General features: G+C 41.9%; 1 protein-coding gene across 1 annotated transcript in view; it reads right to left on the bottom strand.

Moving 5' to 3' along the window:
* Positions 1-664: 664 nt before the first annotated feature.
* Positions 665-12,685, bottom strand: part of LOC126176133 (facilitated trehalose transporter Tret1-like) — a 54,110-nt gene continuing 42,089 nt past the window's right edge. The window contains exons 5-6 of the mRNA XM_049923271.1: positions 6,171-6,451; positions 665-790 (exon numbers count right to left, since the gene is read on the bottom strand). Coding sequence (XP_049779228.1) covers positions 665-790; positions 6,171-6,451 — 407 coding nt within the window. The remainder of the gene's footprint in view (positions 791-6,170; positions 6,452-12,685) is intronic.

Raw genomic sequence — 12,685 nt, forward strand, 5'->3', positions numbered from 1 at the left:
TCAGACACAGCAACATTCCCATTAACATTACATGATACCATCATCAGTTGAAGTCCACTTAACAGAATTATGGAAAGACCTGTGCAATGTAATAGGTATAACGTGACAGCTAAATCATTTCGTGATGGCACCTTGAACCGCGAACATCATAATTGATCTCCAAAGCTTCCTCAATGAGCTTCGACACTTCTTATTTAAAGACATCGCGTTTATCACCTCCATGGGCGGTAGGTAAGTTAGTACAACATTTTCTACAACAGTCACTTCTCGAAATCTTTCAGAGACGTGAAATTTCTCAAAATGCATAGAAGTACAGTACGCTTAGGTCGAAATTATCATGGAGTGAACAGGGACGAACACAGGATGATTTACGAAGATACGGTAACATCAACACAAAGCGCTTTTCATATTCACTCGATAGTTTACGTGAAAAGTAGTGACAAATTTTCATGGATACATGATATTTACTAGAATGCCACAGTTAGAAATTTTTAAACATATGAATGTCTTCTGCCGCAGATTCTTAGGCTGAAGAATAATACGAAGATTACTTGTTTCATGTGTGCTTTAGATAATGTAAAACTACTATTAAATTAGTTTACAAATAAGTTATTTAAAGCAGTCTCTCAAGCCTTCTCATTTCACGAACACGGCCTTACTGCTGTCATTCCTCCTGGAGCCTCAGCGTCTTGTCTACTGCTGCAACGCTGCGACCCGAAATGTTCCCCCACCAGCAGTCCCTGGGTGTCAGCTGTGTAAGGTAGGCGAGCAGCCCATCATTCACATCAGTCTGTTCACAGCATTCATGTGTCACGTTAGTATCAGCAACAGCATCATCACGAAGAGGTCAGCCAGTCTCAGCAGCAGTGGATGTGGCAGCAGTATGCATCCTCTCTTTGATGAACATGACGTTAGCATGCCACTACACCTCTTTGTTGAGGACACCTTTGCTTTTTTAAGGGAATGTGTTAAAAATGATAATCTTGCACGTAAACAGCAGTTACTTTCTACGTGTGTGTTTGGACTTTATTCGCATTTTACTTACCCAGTGTCGTCTTGATAAGAACGATGAATTTTTATGTCTGTATACCGAGTCAGTTCTTGGCTTCGTCATCATCGGAGGATTGAGGCCTTAACAACAATAGGTGTACAGATACGTCAGATACGCCATCTCAGAACCCTAATGATGATGACAGTAACTACAAGTAATATACAGGGTGTGTCATTATTAAAGGCATAAACGCTGAAAGGTCTCTGTTGGATTTCTTTCATGTTGATTTCTGAAATATGTTGCCATTTACGGCATAAATTCCTCTTCTAAATTTACTGTGGCGTTTCTGACTATCTGGGAGGAGACTGAGTAGTGGAACGTGTTACTTTTACACATAAACAAGAACGATCCGTCACACTACTACACTTTAAAACACAGTTTATATGTAATTCATGTCACACAGTCTCATACGGAACCTACATCCGCTTTCTTTTATATACTGTATATGATAAGATATTGTCATCCCCCTTCCCTTCTGTGTGAGAGGATGAATGAGCAAATGTATTTCTAGTTGCATGCTTGAGGGTAGCAGACAAGCCTGTCTGCTAGAGAACAGTAGGACCAACGTCGGAACAGGTAGCTACGCTTATATATATATATCACCGGTTGTCGTATGACTATTAAAAGATTATAATTAATGTTCGTCTGGTTGGGAATTTGGTAAGCTAGAAAGGATACCTGGTGAAACAGTTGCTCAGTAATGCAAGATTAACTTCCCCACACAGCTCACAGCTTTTAACCCGCTTTTATTGTCTATCAGTTTCGCTTACACCACAAATTAAAGCGACAACGTTACAACGCATACAGTTGAAAGTACTCGATACTAGAAGCAAGAAACTCTTAGTAAACATGGGGTCGAAAATGCATACCTTAAGAGCTGCGAGCAATTGTTCATCTTCGACACTGTGAAACAAATCTCTTCAACTGAAAGTTCTTTGCTTTCTATATTTTGGGAAGTAGTAGTATGGACCAAAACAAGAAAAAAAATGTACAGTAAACATATGCTCTAAAACGCATACCTTAAAAGTTACGAGCACTTGTTCATCTTTGCTAGTTTGAAACATAACTCTTCTAATGACGAAGTGCTCGTTACTTTTAAGGTATGCGTTCTAGAGCACATGTTTGCTGGACATTTTTTTCTTATTTCGGTCCATACTACCACTTCCCAAAATATGGAAAGCAAAGAACTTGCAGTAGAAGAAATTTGTTTCACAGTATCAAAGATAAAAAAATTGCTCGTAGCTCTTAAGGTATGCATTTTCGACCCTATGTTTACTGAGTCTTTTTTGCTTCTAGTATAGTGTACTTTCAGCTGTATGCGTTTACGGCATTAATTATGATACACACTGTGTACAGGCTGTTTGTTTTAACTTCAGACAACAAAATATGTCGAAACGGATTTCCAGGTGAGAAGTTAATACTGGTAAAGGGAACATCTGTCTGCGCTACCCTGGCCACCTCCTAACCACCCCTAATGCGTGGGTGGGATCAAATTTCTATTTTCAAATGGGAACCCCCCCCCCCCTCCCATTTTTATTGCATATTCGAATTCTACGCCATTATTTTCCATTCGTTGTAGATGGCGCTGTAAACGATAAATATCACGTGTGCCTGTTTTTGCAATCAAGAAATGACGTATTTGATTCTACATTCCATACGCGATGCGGTACCGTTCTCGCTTCCCACGCCCGGGTTCCCGGGTTCGATTCCCGGCGGGGTCAGGGATTTTCTCTGCCTCGTGATGGCTGGGTGTTGTGTGCTGTCCTTAGGTTAGTTAGGTTTAAGAAGTTCTAAGTTCTAGGGGACTGATGACCATAGATGTTAAGTCCCATAGTGCTCAGAGCCATTTGAACCATTTTTTGAACCATACGCGATGTAAATGTAAACCTTTGTGCTCTAACTGTTGATACTGATGTTCAAAGGTTGCTTGAGTGCTGCAAATGTGATTGTACAGTACAAATAATATGGCTAGACAGTCGCATTTCTAGCAAATGAGCTACTTGTACGGTGACGTGGGTTTCTGTTCCTTATGGGGTTGAATGTCAGTCTGCACTCCATTGGAATGGTTGATTTCAGAGGCTGTCATCGAACGCCGCTATCAGGGTGGCTGATAAGGGTGTGTATTTCCATCCAGGAACAGTAGCTCTCACGCTGGCCGCTATACGTCTGCTGGCAGAATAAAAATCAGAACCACTGATATAAGGTACAATGTCCATGAAACGATAGTCACAGGCGGACATGCCATGGATACTCACTGAAATCAAGCAACCCAATGGTCAAGAGGTAAGGGGACTTGCCGAAATCAACCACCCCGATGGGAACAAAAAATTGTTACACCCACATCGTTGTTCCTGAATCATGCTAAAGGAAGTTTCTAACCAGACATTGAAACGTCTAGCCGTACTGTACTGTACAATGAACTCTGCCACACTAAAGTAAATTCCGAACGTAAATAATCAACCGTTAACATTATAAGTAGGCTGTTCAGGTTTTTATGTTGGTGACGCCACGTAGCGCTCTGTATGAAAATCACTGACTGTGCTGTGTGCAGTCTGTGGTTGGTTTGCATTGTTGGAATATTCGCTATTGTAGTGTTCGGAAGTTGGCTGTGAACAGCGCGTAGCTTTGCGCAGTTGGAGGTCAGCCGCCAGCAGTGGTGGAGGTGGGGACAGAGATGCCAGAGTTTTGAGAGCGGACGATCTGGACGTGTGTCCGTCAGAAAAACGAAATTTGTAAGACTGGATGTCATGAACTGATATATATATATCAGTTAATGAACTGATATATATATCAGTTAATGACATCCAGTCTTACAAATTTCGTTTTTCTGATGGACACACGTCCAGATCGTCCGCTCTCAAAACTCTGGCATCTCTGTCCCCACATCCACCACTGCTGGCGGCTCACCTCCAACTGATAATGACTTTTGAATACTATTAAGGTAAATACATTGTTTGTTCTCTATCAAGATATCTTTCATTTGCTAACTATGCCTATCAGTAGTTAGTGCCTTCAGTAAATAGAATCCTTTATTTGGCTGGCAGTATTGGCGCTCGCTGTATTGCAGTAGTTCGAGTAACGAAGGTTTTTGTGAGGTAAGTGATTCATGAAAGGTATAGGTTATTGTTAGTCCGGGCCATTCTTTTGTAGGGATTATTGAAAGTCAGATTGCGTTGCGCTAAAAATATTGTGTGTCAGTTTAGTGTTGATCAGAATAAGTAAAGAGAGAAATGTCTGAGTACGTTCAGTTCTGCTCAGCTGTTTAAAAATCAAATAACGTAGAGGTTTTCCAGCACTGTCAGTTATAAAATTTTTCTAAGGGGATGTTTCACCACAAAGTTTACATGTACACCGTAAATGAAATGTAGGATAAAATGCTTCGGTTCTTAATTGGAGAAACGGGTACACTTGATATTTGTTGATTATAACGCCATCTACCAAGAAAGGGAAATAATGGTTTGAGTAAACCGTACATATTTTTTTGGTGTAGAATTAGAATACGCAGTACAAAATGGATAGGTGTTTAGGAGGTTGTAGCACAGACAGATGTCACCTTTACTAATACTAACTTTTCACCTAGAACTTTTTTTTTTTCTTACGTTGCGTCGTTTTCGAGATATTTAGCTGTCTGAAGTCAAAACAAACTATTGTTCTGATGTATACTTAATAAAGGTAGTTCTTTTGTTTCTTTTAGTAATCCAGATGCAAGGTATAGTGTGTGTAATCGGCTGCTAGATCCCGGTAAGCCTTCTCGCGGATGATGATGACAATGTTGATGATCCAGAATGAAATTTTCACTCTGCAGCGGAGTGTGCGCTGATATGAAACTTCCTGGCAGATTAAAACTGTGTGCCCGACCGAGACTCGAACTCGGAACCTTTGCCTTTCGCGGGCAAGCTTCGGGCAAGCTTCGGTAGCTCAGATGGTAGAGCACTTGCCCGGGAAAGGCAAAGGTCCCGAGTTCGAGTCTCGGTCGGGCACACAGTTTTAATCTGCCAGGAAGTTTCAATGTTGATGATGATGCGAATAATTTGACTGCCCATAATGAGTTAAGAAATATCTAATTCCGTGTTTGTAGAATGTGAGTAAGCCGGCCTGTGTGGCCGTGCGGTTCTAGGCGCTTTAGTCTGGAACCGCGTGACCGCTACGGTCGCAGGTTCGAATCCTGCCTCAGGCATGGATGTGTGTGATGTCCTTAGGTTAGTTCGGTTTAAGTAGTTCTAAGTTCTAGGGGACTGATGGCCACAGATGTTAAGTCCCATAGTGCTCAGAACCAATGTGAGTAATGGCTTCTAATAGAAATGTTGGTATCACTACAGAAGAGATGTATGTGGAGGAGTATTTGACTGGTAAGAGAAAGGCAACAATATTTTGTGCTACTTATTAGTAGTGCAGAAGGCTATTTTGATTTTGTATACTTGGCCAAATAACCACTTACAAGTAAGTGGCCGGTACAATAAATACAAACGATAGCAATGATATCTGAAACCTCACTTTCGTATATAGTTGAATGTGGTTTTCTTACTTACTTTTACATATTATGTTCAAATTTACAACAATAAAAATAATTGTAAACATAAATGCCATGTTCTGTTAAACATTTCTCAAATGAAAATAGTCACAGACTTTCTCACAATCAGTACATTTACAGAATGCTTAGCCCATATTTTAGTCCAAAATATCCAACACAATGTGATGGGAATGCACCGCATTTCATCAATAGTGTGTCTCATTCTTCACATGGCTTCATATTCGGACGAACAACTACGAGTGAATTCTGATTTAGCGCTCTTCACCCTCTTGGCCTAAAAGAGAATACTTCTTCACTATAAGCCCTGAGTGTTAACGTTAGTATTCTCGCCTTGCTCTCGGTCACCGACACATTAATAGAAATCAATACTGATCAATGCCCTTAGAAACAGTTTTCACAAAATAAAGGTGAATGACATTCGCCGTCATTTCTTCTAAGAGCGTCAGACCCCTTTTAAGAATTGTGCTCGGTGTCAAGCATTAACTTTTGCTACTTCCGATTCTGTCGTGGACGATTTCATCGAGCACCAGAGGCGAAGCTGTTCCAAAATAAAATATTTATCAGTCTCGTATCTCTTCAGCAACATGCTCGGACGGGCCTATCGCTTTCAAGCATAACCTGTATCTCTTCCAAAGTCTTCCCCTTCGTTTCAGGCAGCAAAAAGTACACGTAGAGGGAGGCTAGTAAGGAGCAAGCTGCGAACAGAAAGAAGGGCCCGTAATTGCCAACGGCGATGGAAATGTCCTCGAAGAACCTCGTCACCAGGAAGGACATGGTCCACGAAACGAAGACAGCTGCGGGTAGAGCCACAGACTTGACGTTCTGCGCGAAGATTTCCCCTGTAACGGTGAACGGTAGACCGCCGTAGCCTGGAACAAGAGAATGGTGCCGTAGATAAGGAACAAGCATTTCTGAATACACATGAATACAATCATCATTTATGATGCTTTTCGTATAAATTTCTTTCTAAAGTTTCTTTCTAAAACTGCGCATCGACTTTACGATTGCTATACAATTATTTTACCAAAGTAATGGGGAGGCACTAGATACGATAACAGTCATCGGTTGCTGAAACCTAATAGATTCCATAGAGTAATGTAGAATTGGGTTCCTGACGCCCTACAGTCATACACATCTAAAGTCAGCGGCGATCTGTTTCTCAGAAGATGGTCTATCGCCCTATATGGATCTGCGGAGATTTTACGTCCTTCGCCAAACACTTGTGATAGTCCTGGGTGGCACTTTATGCATGTCAATATGATACTGAGGATATACATCACAGTTAGACACATCTGACATTGCAAACCGAATTTTTATGTAATCTCCGATATACACTCCTGGCCATTAAAATTGCTACACCACGAAAATGACGTGCTACAGGCACGAAATTTAACCGAAAGGAAGAAGATGCTGTGATATGCAATGATTAGCTTTTCAGAGCATTGACACAAGGTTTGTGCCGGTGGCGACACCTACAACGTGCTGACATGAGAAAAGTTCCCACCCGCTTTCTCATACATAAACAGCAGTTGACCGGCGTTACCTGGTGAAACGTTGTTGTGATGCCTCGTGTAAGGAGGAGAAATGCGCACCAACACGTTTCCGACTTAGTCGGGTTGTAGCCTATCGCGATTGCGGTTTATCGTATCGCGACATTGCTTCTCGCGTTGGTCGAGATCCAACGACTGTTAGCAGAATATGGAATCGGTGGGTTCCGGAGGGTAATACGGAAAGCCGTGCTGGATCCCAACGGCCTCGTATCACTAGCAGTCGAGATGACAGGCATCTTATCCACATGTCTGTAACGGATCGTGCAGCCACGTCTCGATCCCTGAGTCAACAGACGGGGACGTTTGCAAGACAACAACCATCTGCACGAACAGTTCGACGACATTTGCAGCACCATGGACTTTCAGCTCGAAGACCATGGCTGCGGTTACTCTTGACGCAGCATCACACACAGGAGCGCCTGCGATGGTGTACTCAACGACGAAGCTGGGTGCAAGAATGGCAAAACGTCGTTTTTTCGGATGAATCAAGGTTCTGTTTACAGCATCATGATGGTCGCATCCGTGTTTGGCGACATCGCAGTGAACGCGCATTGGAAGCGTGTATTCGTCATCGCCATACTGCGTATCACCCGGCGTGATGGTATGGGGTGCCACAGGTTACACGACTCGGTCACCTCTTGTTCGCATTGACGGCACTGTGAATAGTGGACGTTACATTTCAGATTTGTTACGACCCGTGGCTCTACCCTTCATTAGATACCTTTCAGCAGGATAATGCACGACCGCATGTCGCAGGTCCTGTACGGGCCTTTCTGGATACAGAAAATGTTCGACTGCTACCCAGGCCAGCACATTCTCCAGATCTCTCACCAACTGAAAACGTCTGGTCAATGGTGGCCGAGCAACTGGCTCGTCACAATACACCAGTCACTACTCTTGATGAACTGTTGTATCGTGTTGAAGCAGCATGGGCTGCTGTACCTGTACACGCCATCCAAACTCTGTTTGACTCAATGTCCTGGCGTATCAAGGCCAATATTACGCCTAGAGGTGGTTGTTCTGGGTACTGATTTCTGAGGATGTATGCACCCAAACTGCGTGAAAATGTAATCACATGTCAGTTCTAGTATAATATGTTTGTCCAATGAATACCCGTTTATCATCTGCATTTCTTCGTGGTGTAGCAATTTTAATGGCCAGTAGTGTAGTTTCAAAAAAATTATTTATTTTTTAAAATGCAGAATTTTGTAATTGCTCTGCTTTTACGTTATTTCTAGTCTGTGCAGAAGGAATCGTCACAAGGAAGTGTTTCGGTGTCTTGTGGACGTTATTCATTTAGGAACATTATCTTTAAGGACAAATTTTCCGGGTTCTCATTATGAAGGAGTCGACAAATTGGCGCCGTCAGACTGCGTAATCAGGACATACATGTATCTCTGAGGCAAAGTGTAATCTGATTAAACAATGGTGCTTCGATAATGTATTTTAGGCAGAAATAGAGGGTGTGGTCAGGACAGAGGGAGCTGCACTGTAGTGACCTCACTGGAGGACATCACAGCAATCGAAGATGGCAGCAAAACGAGGCTCTGAAACATTTTTCTTTTGAAAAATCTTTCTGCAAAATTTGAAGTAATGCTTATGGATTCCGCCACACAGATACAGTATTTTGAAATAAATTTGTGTGTTGCAAATCATATGCTGCTTAACATCCCAAACCGTAACTCAAAACCAACATAGCCATTCTTTACTTTTTCTTACAAACAGCTGCGTGTTAATCGTTCTTCGGAAGCCTGCGGTAAATAAAATTCTGTAAAATTCATGTATTAATTTCACGGCATTGGAACAAAAACAGTTGCGTTGCTTAATCAACTCACCAAGATGAGTTACTTTTCCGTTTTGGACTATCAAGTATTTGCCATTTACACATATCGACTACACAAATGGAATTCTACACGCAAATATTTCATTTCCACGTCCATGCTGTTTCACAGGCAAAACAGAAGTAAATCGTGTGTTGCTTCACCATTCTTATTTTGTTGGTCGAGAATGTTTTATGATCTGTGATAGTTGTTGATACAGATAAAAAGTTGCTTAATCGATGGGAACAAAATATGAAGGTGCTATGAAAAATGGTTCTGTTGCCTGTATGTACGGCAATAAATGCTAGCCATATTAGTCACACTATGCTTCATCATGCCTTCAGTAAGAGGAAATATGAAGCAAAGATACCCTGACAGTATCAATATTCGTGAAGTTGGAAAATTCTTGAATACAGGAAACGCGTGCGACCTTGTTGAGTTGGTCAGAGAATCTTACGAAAGCTTTCTTTTACGTGGGAACGTAGGTGTAGCCCTTTGTGCCAGTGGACAATTTTTCGGGTAAACGCTGAACAGACAGGAGCTTTCCCGAACAGACTGCGCTGCAAGTAGTTGATAAGAAAACGTCCATTATTTCTATATGTGTGTCACGAAAGGCCTTCGATCGTTTTTATTTGTTCTTAAACAGCCAAAATGGAAACTACATTCTGAGAATATTAAGACTGCAAAAATTTTATTACTTGATTTTCACGTATTTTAACGCGTGTAACGACCAACCAGTAACTCCACACGTGTTCTGACACACGCGCACATTCTTGTTTCCACCATTTATTCTTTGTATTCTATTATGCCCTTTCTCAATGTGTTTTAAAATGATTTTTTATAATTATTGTAAGAGTTTGCGACCCCCCCATGAACCATGGACCTTGCCATTGGTGGGGAGGCTTGCGTGCCTCAGCGATACAGATAGCCGTACTGTAGGTACAACCACAACGGAGGGGTATCTGTTGAGAGGCCAGACAAACGTGTGGTTCCTGAAGAGGGGCAGCAGCCTTTTCAGTAGTTGCAAGGGCAACAGTCTGGATGATTGACTGATCTGGCCTTGTAACAATAACCAAAACGGCCTTGCTGTGCTGGTACTGCGAACGGCTGAAAGCAAGGGGAAACTACGGCCGTAATTTTTCCCGAGGGCATGCAGCTTTACTGTATGATTAAACAATGATGGCGTCCTCTTGGGTAAAATATTCCGGAGGTAAAATAGTCCCCCATTCGGATCTCCGGGCGGGGACTACTCAAGAGGATGTCGTTAGCAGGAGTAGATGGGTAGATCACATAACTAATGAGGAAGTATTGAATAGGATTGGGGAGAAGAGAAGTTTGTGGCACAACTTGACCAGAAGAAGGGATCGGTTGGTAGGACATGTTCTGAGGCATCAAGGGATCACCAATTTAGTATTGGAGGGCAGCGTGGAGGGTAAAAATCATAGGGGGAGACCAAGAGGTGAATACACTAAGCAGATTCAGAAGGATGTAGGTTGCAATAGGTACTGGGAGATGAAGAAGCTTGCACAGGATAGAGTAGCATGGAGAGCTGCATCAAACCAGTCTCAGGACTGAAGACCACAACAACAACAAGAGTTTGCGAAGGCTGCACTTTCGGCAAGACGAGGTTAGGCGTGGTGTGCCTTTAGTATTGGACGATGAGTTGTCTTACACTGAATTGGGAAGCAAAATTTTTATTTTGCTGTTTTCGTCTCAGTGTAGATTTATTCGAAATTGTTGTTCCTGATTTCACCCTGTAATTCTCGGCTTATCTCTCCCGTGGTCTCTACTTCCCCTTTTAGAAAGAGACTGAACTCTGCTCAGTGCACACACAACAACGTGAACGTCTTTTTTCTTTCAGCATATGAGATAATTTTGTCACTGTCGGACATATTGCTTTTGACTCTTGATTCACTTTAAGACTATGATTTCAGGGCTGCAACATTGACTGTTAATGCCCCTGAGTTATGCAGTAGCAAAGATAGCGTCTATTATCAATGAAATGGAATGCTGTCATTCAGGAAATAAACACTGACACTAACTTTTCCTTTAATTAACGGTAGATAACTAGGCATAAAAGTACGAAAGTTTCAATTACTGACCCGAACCTAGACTGATTGACAATTCGTGATCATCTGTAAACAGACAGAAATTGCTGTGTCCACCAGAAGATAGAAGAGACAGTCGTATACAGAAAGGATATACGCAACACGGACTATTTATTCTTCTCTCATATGTCAATTGTACGCAAGTGGGAATCCATCGCCGGCCGGTGTGGCCGTGCGGTTCTAGGCGCTACAGTCTGGAGCCGAGCGACCGCTACGGTCGCAGGTTCGAATCCTGCCTCGGGCATGGATGTGTGTGATGTCCTTAGGTTAGTTAGGTTTAATTAGTTCTAAGTTCTAGGCGACTGATGACCTCAGAAGTTAAGTCGCATAGTGCTCAGAGCCATTTGAACCATTTTTTGGGAATCCATCCGCCAAAGGCGGATTATAAACGGACACACAGTTCTGTTTAATCTACAAGAGACAGCTTTGACCTTCAACCCGCGGAATGGTACGAAATTATGCTTAGAATAACACTTGATCGTAAAAAAAAAAAAAACAGTGATGTGTGTCATTTCAATGCGAAATGTTGCGTGCTACCGAAAGTCCCTTTTTAATGGAGAGAAACAAAGTAACAAGATATCAGTACCACAGGAGGAAAATTAAACGTAATTCAGTGACGTCAGAGTATCATTACGTTTTCAATAAACAATGCCAAAAACTCTCTGCTGAAATTAATTATAATAGCGCAAAACACACATATCCTCCACACTTGATAGTGCTTCTATCAGTCCTCACGTTTTTACACTCAAAATCAGTTTCGTATTCAAGCAGTCCGATATCAAAAGTCACACTAATTACATTTTAAAATGATGATATAAGTATTGTACTGTCATAAACTGCCTATCGCCAAGCATATTGTAACACTAGCGTATACTTTCGTATAGAAAATTGTAAGTAGGCTGTTTATGTTTTCTTATTGGCAACGTTACGTAGCGCTCTGTACGAAAATCACTGGCTGTGCTGTGTGCAGTCTGTGGCTAGTTTGCATTGTTGTCTGCCATTGTAGTGTTGGGCAGCTGCAGCTGGATGTGAACAGCGCGTAGCGTTGCGCAGTTAGAGGTGAGCCGCCAGCAGTGGTGGATGTGAGCAGAGAGATGGCGGAGTTTTGAAATTACATGTATTATGACTTGTGATGATATTAAGGTAAATACATTGTTTGTTCTCCATTAAAATCTTTCATTTGCTAACTATCCCTATCAGTAGTTAGTGCCTTCCGTAGTTTGAATCTTTTATTTAGCTGGCAGTAGTGGCGCTCGCTGTATTGCAGTAGTTCGAATAACCAAGATTTTTGTGAGGTAAGCGATTTGTGAAACGTACAGGTTAATGTTAGTCAGGGCCATTCTTTTGTAAAGATTTTTGAAAGTCAGATTGCGTTGCGCTAAAAATATTGTGTGTCAGTTTAAGCACAGTCTCGTATACAATTCTTCTAAGGGGACGTTACAAAATTGGTTGTAAATCACAGAATGAAGTTTGATATGAAACAACGATCATGTATCTGCACTTGTGGTTTGGCACACTGCAGTCTTACAAAATCAGCAACCCTTCTGATAAAGAGTTTACGTCGCCCAAATAAGTAAACGTCGAGGTGTTGTCAATATTTTGTTGTCTTCGGTGGCAACATCTGC

Source organism: Schistocerca cancellata, chromosome 3 (assembly GCF_023864275.1).
Source record: "Schistocerca cancellata isolate TAMUIC-IGC-003103 chromosome 3, iqSchCanc2.1, whole genome shotgun sequence".
NCBI classification, from domain to species: Eukaryota; Metazoa; Arthropoda; class Insecta; order Orthoptera; family Acrididae; genus Schistocerca; species Schistocerca cancellata.